This window comes from Hyposmocoma kahamanoa, unplaced genomic scaffold (genome assembly GCF_003589595.1).
Source record: "Hyposmocoma kahamanoa isolate Upper Pololo Valley unplaced genomic scaffold, ASM358959v1 65, whole genome shotgun sequence".
In the NCBI taxonomy this organism is placed as follows: domain Eukaryota; kingdom Metazoa; phylum Arthropoda; class Insecta; order Lepidoptera; family Cosmopterigidae; genus Hyposmocoma; species Hyposmocoma kahamanoa.
The window spans coordinates 2,506,547-2,518,249 of record NW_020653853.1 but is presented as its reverse complement, the minus strand read 5'-3'; the positions used below and the strand labels follow the sequence as shown (position 1 = coordinate 2,518,249).

The following is an 11,703-nucleotide window of genomic DNA, read 5'->3' as shown; positions in this document are numbered from 1 at the left end:
TGATTAAGTCCCGAATTAAAAATCAAATACTGTGTGAAAATCGTGAATGTTTAAATCAAAGTACACTCTTTTGTATCGAAATTAGCAATCCTTTCGTGTTTATTGGTCCATGATAGAACGTAAGATGATTTTTTTGTTTGATAGTAGTTGTACTATTTTTTTTTTGTAAATTTATAAAAATGATCGCAAAGGTAAGGGACTGTTTATCGGTTTATTTGACACTAAATGTGCAAAATCGGTAACGCTCTATTACTGCGTAAATTTAACTGATAATATTTTGCTCTTTTTTTAAAACGAAATTTAAATAAATTACTATTTTTATATTTTTAGTCATAGACAAAAATGACGCTTTACTCAACTAAGGCATTCCCTCGATACACGTTTATATTGTCACGTGTACATGTTCTCCAGTTCGAATGGTTTTATTGGTAATATTTATAGCTATTCGATCTTACAGTAATCTATACAATAAATAGTTAATTCGATACCTCCAATGACCACTACGCCAATTAAATTTTTTGGTCATCTCTGTTTTTATTTTGTTTTTTAGTTTCTTTCTTTTTTTTCACAAAATTACTTTTTTGTTCCTTGTTTTTGTCATAAAATTCGAAAAGCATAATATTAGTAATTAAATTAGGCTGTTTAAATTAAAAATAAAATTAGCGAAGTGTTAATTGGAGGTATAGATTTATACCAACAAACGTAACATTTAGTGGCGGATTACGGTTCATGTCTATAATTAAGTCATTATCTATATCAACCCTTTCATGGACAGTACTTACATAGTATCGCATATAATAAGGTCAGTACTTTTCTTGCCGTAGTGCTTATATTGATTTAATATAAAATGTTCAATGTATATACAGTACCAGGCTGTGAAAAAGGCCCATCGGGAAAATCCGGGAGCCACGAACATTTCCGAATGCTGTTGCCGCGTCTATAACTTATTGGATTGACGTATTTATGACAATTTAATAAAGTTTCTTTTTTTATATTAATAACTTTGCCTACGCACTTAGCCAATGAAAGTGCTGGGAAAGCAGAATTACAGATAATGGAAGAGGTACGGAATTTGGATGAAAAAGGATATGGAAGGTTGGGTGAGTGGGTATTTCGTTGTCATAAATAAATCAGTGAATAACAGGATAACAATAAGACAAATTACAGCGTTCGGATATATTCGTAGATTCCGAATTTTAACCCGATACGCAATATATATGACCTGATAGTAAAAATCATTGAATTTTGTCAGAACGTTGTTGTTACTTGTCTTTGGTGAAGTATGGTAAAGCAGTAGGCGACAACAAAGAAAGCACTTTGAATTCGCACTTTAAAGCCCGTAGTTGGATTTTGAGATCCATACAGTTAAACGTGGTACCACGTACTTACGTAATTACGGTAAACGCTGTTCTGTCCTAGAATGAGTACATAGTTTTGATTTAACCCAACCATCGATAAAGGTAAAACTAGAAGATATTTCCAAATTATGTAAAATGTTATCTTGAAGTCTTGAATTTATATACCAATAAGGACTTCACGTGTTAAGAACTTGGCCTGTGTACTTTGCCGCGGTTAGATGAAAGGGCGCTTGCGACAAAAGCTCAAAACTGAAAAAGTAATGTTTAAAGAAACCAAATTTAAAAAATATCCGCGTAGGAAAGAATGAAAATAGCGAAAAATAGGTCTTTTTTTCATGATCACGGCAGTATGCTTAACAAAATAAAAAAAGTCACATACGCCCTTACAACTAACAGCGACAGTACTGCCAAGCGTGTACACACTGAACATTCAATGCAAATTTGTCAACGATAAATAATAATAAAAAAATTTTTAGCTTCAGCATAGTCCTGACCAGTTCGACTCCAAAACTCAATTAGAGACATGAATTTTTTTTTTATAATAAAACTATAACCAAGTTCCAACATCAATTTCCAGCTATCCTTCCTGTGTGGACATTAAAGTATCAAACACTTCTGAACCTGGCATAACAGCACCACCTTCAAAGTAACTTGAAAAGTTGAATATACTCGACTCCTGTCTCACGTTATCCGTTGAATTAAATTGAGCTTTATTTCTATGCAATGGAGTAGCATTTTCGCTTAATGATTTCTTTTCAAGAAGAGCTTCATTTAAACACTCGGTATCTGTCATCTTTTGGTTGTTTACTGGCTCGTATAACGCAGCCTCCTTTGTGGATAGATTTTTAGTTTCATTATAAGGATTTGTTAGGTATTCCGCGTATAATTCGCTCTGTTCTACGTCTTTCATGTCGTCTAGAATATCAAGTATCGTGTTTTTGATTGGAGAAGACGTTACTTGAGGAGATGCAGGCACTGCGACTAGTGATGCGTTTTGTAAGGGCTTCGTTTCTATTTGCGTCGCTGAAGTTACGTTTGTTTCTTGTGGTACGATTATTGGGTCGGTTTTTACGGGTTCATGAAGAGCTTCGGTTTTTTCCGTCACGTCACTTTGCGGGTATAGAGTTGGTATTTGTGACTGTAGGGTAATGCCGATTGGTGTAGATATCATCTGAAAAAAAGTATGTTTTTTTTAGGCCTTTTTATACTTATACATCGAGTGTATAACCAGAAATAGAGACGTAAGGTCGTTTAATTTGTTCGAAAACTATTCTGCCAAATCATTACGGTGACAACTGCGCTTCGATTGGTCAGCCCGAATTCAAAACTATTGATGGGTGTCATCAATTGTTTTACTTCAAATCGACCACTATTGCTATAATGGACGAAAATTTAAAAATGACATATTCAATATTTAATTACCGATGAAATGTGATTCCGATTGTCTTGTAATAAGATGTTTTCCTGTTTTTCCCACACCACCGAATGGAACAGGCCCCATTGTTGGAGATATTATCTTTATTACAATAAATACAGAATAGGAAATGAAACTATTTATCCGGATTTAATTGCGTATATTTGTTTTTTCAAACAAACCGACGTTTTGGGCCCTTTACAGGTCCCATGGTCACGGTTGACTGACATGTTCGGGACCCCGAAACGTCGGTTTGTTTGAAAAAACAAATATACGCAATTAAATCCGGATAAATAGTTTCATTTCCTATGTGTAACAATCGCGAAAACCTAATAACTCGATAAATACAGAATATTTTTAGAATACATGGTACACACAGGTCAGTTGTTGGCTCTGTATTATTTCAGCTTTCTAATTTGTGATTTTAGCGTTGATATAAGGCCAATTTGCCTGATGAGTTGCCAGTGATGGATGGCCCTTATTTCGTCTCTATTTCTGGTTATATACTCGATGTACTTATACATAAAGATAAGTATTTAAATGCCAAAGAGCAAGAGATTTATAAAAACTAGATTACACAAAACATCAGCAAGAAAGACAGATAAAACATAAAAAATAAAAAGAACAAAACCATTGACTTACAAATAAATGGACGACGGGTCTAATACAAAAACCACGAAAAAAATGTCCCAAGTCAACCTATTCGAAATTTAAATTGTAATGTCATCGCAGTATCGCGCTGTCAGTAGAATAAATGAAGACTAAAGCGGAGTGTCGCGCTCTGTATACGATTTTAGCGCCTTACAAGTGCGGACACTTTTTAGCGCGGACCCGACGTCCATATAATTGTAAGTCAATGAACAAAACAGATTATTAATCATATCGAATTCAGTTAATTCGTGTATTTAAATCCATCGAAAATGTATACTTCTTTTTATTAATTTTGTTCTATTAGCATTCTATTACTTTTTTTTATATTACTCTCTATGTTTATTACCTCTAATATTTTCACTTGACTCCAAGGTCATAAAATAAATAATATAAAAAAGTTATCGCCAATCATGTGATGTGTCAAAGTGACGTTTAGTTATTTCCCGCCCTTTTTTTAAATTTAAATAACAAAAAAAAATTAAGTAACTAAGTATGGAACTCGGAAACGACGACGGTATCACAAAAACCCAGACCCGAGACAATATTCTCTCCCAATCTATGCACATTGACCCTGGACCTCAGAGATGGCGACGTAATGAAAATCGGTATGCAAGCCAATCGACAATATATATATACTTAAACACAAAATAAATACGGAATGATCTAATAATTTGTTATCAAATACACTCAATGCGTGTACCAGGTTCATGTTTTATAAATTAGTACTCGCAAATGGTACCTGCACAGATCGCCGTCTATGCTGCAATAAATTCAATTTGTATAATTTTCAGAGATCGAAACTGACAGAGCATATCTACCTAAACTACAAGAAAGTTATACACATACAGTGGTTAACACCTCCCTCTGAAATCTCGGAATTTTATTTTATTTTTTAATGTGTAACTAGATATTACTTTACTACGGTATATTTAGAACTTTGTCGTTTAAGTAGAAATTTAACTATTGTAGCATTCTCTACAAGGTATCCTTTAATAAAATGCCCTTTTTCTTCTTCTGATTTTATTCAACTCGATGATAAGTGGTCTGTATAGATTTTGAATGAAATTAATGAATTTTGATTATGTTCTCAATTGTGTCTTGCTTGCCTAATTAGAATGTAGTAGGATTCCTATTATTATTGTGGTATCTCCCAAAACGTGCTGGTGCAATCAATGCGCCACGGGCGTTCCCGACCAATCCGAGCGCGCAAAATCCACTCTATATGTATTACTACTTGTAGTTTAAGTAAATATTTAGTTGGCCTAGTAGTAATAAATAATTCCAATTTTCAACACATACCTCATTCAAGGGCTGCAAAAGCACCGAAGAGGTCAACCCGGCCTGGTCGTACAAAGGATTCCTAATCGGCACCATGCCACTCACTGGAGTCGGGGCTACGATGTGTGACGTCATCGGCGGTGGCGTCTGGCCCATGTTTACCGGGGAATGGGCCATTTGAGATAACATAGGCAGTGATGTTTGCACTTGAATGGGACGATGATTTTGGGTCAATACGTTACTTGTCAAAGGTTGGTAAATATTCTGAATGGTTTGAGGAACTATCATCGGATTTTGGTGATTTGGTATTTGACCCAAAATCTGAGTTGGTGAAGTTGTCATCGGCGGTGTCTGGATCTGTGCGTGTGGCGGTTGGCTTTGGCCTGGTGGAGGGATAGGAAGGACGGTTGGCGTACCGGTGAGGCCCACGGGGATCAGGGTGGGTAGCGTAGGGGGTAGGGAAGGGTGCATGTGGCTTGGCAGACTGGCAGGTGGTCGGGCGTTATCCTGCACTGAAATAAAACGAAAGAACACATTGGTTTTAAATTGTTACCAATCATCGATTTACTTATTCTATTGAATATTTTACACACAGACACATTTAGCTAGGGACGAATGCTAAGTCAGATTATAAAACCAAACTTTTGTATTTAAATAAATAAGAATTAGACAAGTAGTATGAATATTAACACCGACTTAGTACAGCCTCAGTAGAGTTTTTTGCGAAGAGTTCCTCCAGGGAAGTACTGCCACCTTACCTATTTCTGCCGCTAAGTAATGTGAGCATTACTGCGTTTCGGTAGAAGGATGCTGATGAAACTACTGGCACATGGGACTTGTCAACTTATGTTTCAGGGTGACGGGTGCAGTGGGAGTGCCTCTCAGATCTTTACAATTTGAAGCTCCGAGTGACACTCCAACTATTATGGACAGGCGTTTCGCTTACAGCAACGCACACGACTTGCTCGTCCCGTCCTTTTGTACCATAAAAAATACAGTCACATGGGACTTGTCAACTTATGTCTCAGGATGACAGGCGCAGTGGGAGTGCCCTTCAGATCTTTGCAATTTAAAGCCCGGAGTAGCACTGTGTTATATGTATACTATTTAAAAAAAATAACATGTTGCACCTTGGTTTTGTCTGTTGAACTGTATGTAATATACCTTCAATATGTTTGTATGTCTAATGTTTGATCGGACGCTGCGAAACTATACTTATTTTGTACATGTCAACTGCCATATAACCTGTGTTTTCACAAATAAATGAATTGTTTTTGAAAACCAAATTCACTTTTTACATTTTCCGATAATGCAGAAAGTTAGAAACTAAAAAGTTATTTGTTAAATTAAAACTTTTTTATGATCGCAGGTGGTTTCATTATACCAACGGTGTGATATCATGAGTGCAAGTTGAGGCAACAATTCTGCTCTCCTTGTCATAACTAACGCATTTGCATTTCCGTAACTTTCGAGATTAGTTGTAAGTTTTTTTGTAACTCAATTACGCTGATTTTGCTTAACAATAAAGCTGATAATAAACAACATATAAAAAAAATCGATTGGAGGAGGTTTTAGATCTTGCTGATCCCAGTATGTTGAAAACCCAATTTCGCTAAAATGTCGATTGAGTTAGTTATGATGAGGGCAGAATTGATCTGGCATACAAAAGAAGTTAAGGATACCTTGAGGGAATAACTCGTCCTTGAGGTTAGGCAGGAACTCTCCGATCTTGTCCCACGTGATGTACCACAAATCGTTGTATCCATCACCGTTGTTGAAAATCTGAAAGAAGGATGGCGAAAGCTGACCCAAAATCAACGAAGTAGCGTTCATGAACTTTGCTAGTATAATTTTACGTTTTAGTTTAAATAAATAATAAATAAATAACGCACACACTCAACATAGGGGCGCACTAGGGAAACCCTGAGTCGCGGGTGCCATGGACACACGCATAGACAACCACAAATTACACCCAAACTCACGAGAGAAGTAATTGTAGGCCATACAACTATTTCTCCTGGCCCGGGAATCGAACCTGGGACCTCTGCTTGGCAGTCCGGCATGGTAACCGTTTGGCTACGGAGGCAGTTAAAGTTAGTTTATGCCTAGTTATTAATATATTTTCGTATATTTTTAGAAATCGGGCATAAACAAATTGCAAAACATTGTATTTTATAATAGATGCAAGAACACAACGCAATTAATTCAGTTCGACCATAGATTAGGTAACTTTCTTGTACGTACGTCTCATTTTTAGCATGACTAAATGTTTACCTACCTAAAGTATTGGTTATTTTATAGTACACACATAAAACATTAAAGCTATAAAATACCTAATCAAACAATCAATTATACAATAAGACATAAAGTAAAAAATAAAACACAATGTGACAAGAATGTGTAGACAACATTTAAATGATAGATACGAAAGTTAGCAAATCAATGTCATTTTGAGATTGAGAACAGTGTGACCATTTGTGGCAGATTTAAATGTTCCTGCTGTTGTGAGTGTTGTTCCGTACGTATACGTAGTGAGTTTCTGTAATTGGTTTTTGTACTGCCTACAACACATTTGTAAGATAAATATAAAAATGCTGTAGAACTTTGTTGATTAAATAAAATGAAAAATAAAATATCTCTTGGCATAAATAGAAATTAATACTAAAATGTATGCCGTTGGCCAGATGACGTAATAGACGTGTGACGCTGGGTGAATAGGCGTCCTTACCCTGACAGAGTCCATGACGAGGATCATGTTCTTGAGCGACTCCAGCGCTGCTTCCGTCAGGGGGTCGTCGGGCGGCGCAGCGATCAGAGCGCGCTGTACCTCCACGATGCGCACCCACAGCGCGCCGAACGTCGGCCGGGGGGACAGCGCTGACAGGTGCTGGAGGAATACCTAGCGGGCCCGGAAAGGTACACCTTAACTTATTTTATTGCCTAACAAACCTATTTTATACAATACACATCTCTAAGCAATTTAGATTATCACATAGTTCCCTAAAAACCCGCTAGATGGCATTAAACCATTTTATCTAAATTCTGCATCGCGACACTAAGATTTTTCCCTCGAATGGTGACTATCTCGCCCCTCCTACGTAAAGGATCGTATGTCGAAATTGCCAAGTTTACAGGGGAGTATTTGAGAGTTCTGAATTCACTCGTTACTCACATAGAGTGATCATCTAATAGATCATCTAACCGATATCTAGAATTTTATCTATGTGAGTGACGAGCTTTGCCGAATAAAACTGAGAAATGCCACAGTCACGTATTATGTTTATTTAGTGAATTCAGAAGTTTAAAACGCTCCCCTGTAAACTTGGCAATTTCGACATACGATACTTTACGTAAGAGGGGTCGACTAAAGAATTTTGATTACGTGGCAGTTGGTGCCTCCACCTGCAGCGGAGAAGAGTAACACCTCGGGAGTTTGAAACATCCGTACTATTGATTCGTGTATACGAGTTCAGACAGTTCTTGTGGAGACGACTGCCTAAACATATTTGATAGTTTAAATACCGCCGCTGGTTATTGTTAACCTGGCATTTAGTAAATTATTTAAATAAAACTTGGAGCAATGGACATGAAGATTTTACCCAGTTTGGTTACGTCATCCACACTTCAAAGGACCTCCTCTACAACTGAATATTATGCAAATTATTTCATTATACTTAACTAACCAACATGAAACCATAGTTAATTAAAAATAATTTTATTTCATTTCATTGTTTTCCATATACAACCGACCTGTGCCCATACCATACTGACTACAGACAGACAGTTATCGCTAACGACAGCGTAAAACGTCTGTATACAAAATATTGTTTCCTCTTGTGACCGCCAGAGGAGCTGAATAACTTGCTGTACAAAGTTGTGAAATAATTTACGCGGTTGCTAGCAACAACTGTCACGGTCAACTCGTGGTGGAGGCTGTCGCGAATTATGTCGCGATTTAGTATTAGTTTTCTAATATCCAGCATTAATAAATTTACTCTGTTACGATACCGAAGAGGAGGGAACTAACACGGTAGTCCAGGCATCTCAAATTCTGAAGATGAGATATCAGGCGTCTGCTGGGAGTGCACTGGTTGGTCGGCACTACAGTTGGTAAGTTTGCACAATGTTTATTACTAACTTAGACACAATATTTGTTGACTAGACAACTTGAAGATAGAGTATGACGAATTAGGGGGTCTACCCTCGATTTCCGTCCGACATCCGTCCGAAACAATTACTGCCAAATAAGCAATACTAGACCAAATGAAAAGACGCGTGATGCGAATGAAGCTTCATACTTGATACTTGTCTTTTAATTTTGTCGAATATTACTTATTTGACAGTAATTGTTTCGGACGGATGTCGGACGGAGATCCAGAGTAGACCCTCAATAACAGAATTAGAATGAGACCCGCCATTTGTACTAAAGGTTTAAGGGGGCATGATGCGGTGGTAGAGGAAGGGCTGTAGGGGTTTGTGTAGAGGCCTATCATAGGGATCAGAGGATTCCACTAGTTCAGATCCAGAGGATCGATATGACGTCAACGACCTATTAGGACAATTATAATAGTCCTATGAAGTAGAATGGAGTTAGAAGAAGTGTACGCGAAAAAAGATACTCTATTTAAAGGCTGTTGTGATAGATAGAATGTCGCATATGTAATTTACTTTAACCTCCTTAGGCGTCTAACATCCACCAATTGGGGAGCAGCGCCAGATGTCCTACGAACTATGGGTTTAGCATTGTGTTTCTCTGCTGGTGAATACGCGTGTCCGGTGTGGCATAGGTCTGCACATGCTGGACTTGTTGACATAGCGCTTAATGAAACAGTACGCTTGATCCGGGCTGTCTCAAGCCAACTCCCCTCAATATGGTATATCCTCTGGTATTGCACCACCATACGTGCGTCGGGATGTAGTATGCTCCGCGGAGAAGTACAAACAAGAGACTGACAGTCGACACCCTTTATATGGCCACCAAATTCCCCGATCTCGCCTCAAAAGCCGTAAAAGCTTCCTGCGCACCACAAAGGCTACGAGTGACCATCCAACTGTCACTAGGTGTGCATTGTGGAAACGGAAAAATCCCCCACCACCAGGTTTCATCGTACCTCAAGATCAACTGCCACCAGGTTGTGATCTGCGATGGCCCGCGTGGAAGTCCTTAAATCGCCTTCGCACTCAGGTAGGACGCTGCAGAGACACGATGTGTAAATGGGGTTTCAAGGATACTAGTCGAACCCAATGTGACTGCGGTGCCCCAACGCAGTCCATGCAGCACTTGCTGTTGTGCCCCTTGTGTCCTAATACCTGTACGAGGGAAGATCTCTACGCGGCCACGGACAGCGCAAAGTAGCAACGTGCTATTCAGGGTCAATACAGTCCTAAAATAAAGAATTTACTTTATGATTGAACCTTAGGCGTGGCGACAGAGGCACTGAACTGGCGACGTCATACCTTGCACATAATAGTGTTGGCTCTGGACGTGGTGTCAGCCCGCCTGGGCAGCTGCTCGAGCAGCGGGAACAAGACGCTCTGGAAGCACGCCTCCCAGCCGCCGCCGCCCATCGCCGATAGCCCGGGGACCAGAAGCGCGCGCTGCAGGTACGTGATGGCGCTGTTCGCCACCTGCCAAGTCCAACCAAATTAATATTATAAACTTAGAATAATAACGCATAGAATGATAGTTTCATATCAAACGAACTGTCACAAGTGAGGCAAAAATCAAATTCATGTAGGCTAGTTTTAGTAGTAGGTTCATTTTCGGTTTTTGTGAATATTTATATAAAAATACAAGTTGAAACGCGTTACTTCCTTGTGGAATGTGATGTTAGTATCTATTTTATGTTTGTCTGACGTATTTTTACACTCATTTACCGCACATTTCGTCATTTTTAGTTAAAATTCTTGATCTGTTCGCGGTGCAAGTTGACTTTGAGCACTGACGGCCCGCCCGCTCGTGTAGGCCCATTGGGAGCGCTTCAATTTGCCTCACTTAGTGTGTGCGAACTAGGTTTCTATGCGTTATTATTCTAAGATTATAAATACGAAAGTAACTCTGTTCGTTACATTTTCATGCCTAAATCTTGGTCCAGCAATCAAATTTGACGAATTTCGGTATATAGATGAGACCTATAGTCCATTTCAATAGGGCTGAGTTTTGTGACATTTACAATTCCAACGTTACACGCATACTATTGTTAACTAATCTCTCAACCAGGTTATAAAAATAAATAGTAAAGAAGGATGGCGACGTCTTGTATTAGAGTTAAATAAAAAATATAATTTAAGTTTTATAACAAGATTACGTACTGTAAATAATTTAAACGCTAGTTGTCCTTCTCTTGGCACGCCACAACCCAAGTGTACAAGCGAGACAGCATGCGTTTCTCAGTGTCGCTACGCAACGTCGTTTAAGTACTAATATCAACAGATACACTAATAAATTTTGATAATTCCCATACTTGTTTCCGTCTATCAGTGCAGAACTGAGCGATTCCTTGCAAAAGTGGTTTCCATGCCACTTCCCATAGGTCGTAATCTTCTGCACCTAGAAAAACAATTGCATTGTTACTTGAATTTTTTTTTACGTTTAAGTACATAATTTACTGTCGTTACTCAATTTTTGTAACCTTTTGTAACCCAATGAACGTTTCTGCGCGGTTTTTATTTCTCTTTTTTTTTCGTTCTTATTTTTTTTGTGCGTAAAAAAAATGAAAGCCAGAAATTACGAAATTAGTACATATTATGCTTGTATTATGACCTTGTCCTTCTGCTTCTTCACGCCACCATTTGAAAATTTGCGCTGTACGGCTGTGTAGGGTGTGCATCAAGTCTAGAAGCTGTAAACAAGGAAAACCTGTAATTATAATAACGCATACGGGGTATTAAAAAAGATCGTCTCTAATTTCACATTGCGACTTTGCACTTAAAACTCAACATTCCCTATACATATCCAAGTATTTATATTTAAAGTAATTATACTCATAATTGGGAGCTACC

General features: G+C 38.1%; 1 protein-coding gene across 1 annotated transcript; it reads right to left on the bottom strand.

The window, feature by feature from the left end:
- Nucleotides 1-1,797: 1,797 nt before the first annotated feature.
- LOC113231211 (Golgi-specific brefeldin A-resistance guanine nucleotide exchange factor 1-like) lies at nt 1,798-11,542 on the bottom strand. The gene is made up of 7 exons (XM_026465415.1): nt 11,465-11,542; nt 11,166-11,251; nt 10,159-10,329; nt 7,430-7,600; nt 6,384-6,483; nt 4,723-5,213; nt 1,798-2,529 (listed from the first exon to the last, which is right to left on the bottom strand). Exons 1-7 carry the CDS (start codon nt 11,529-11,531, stop codon nt 1,936-1,938), a joined length of 1,680 nt encoding a protein of 559 aa, XP_026321200.1. The 5' UTR covers nt 11,532-11,542; the 3' UTR covers nt 1,798-1,935.
- Nucleotides 11,543-11,703: the final 161 nt, after the last annotated feature.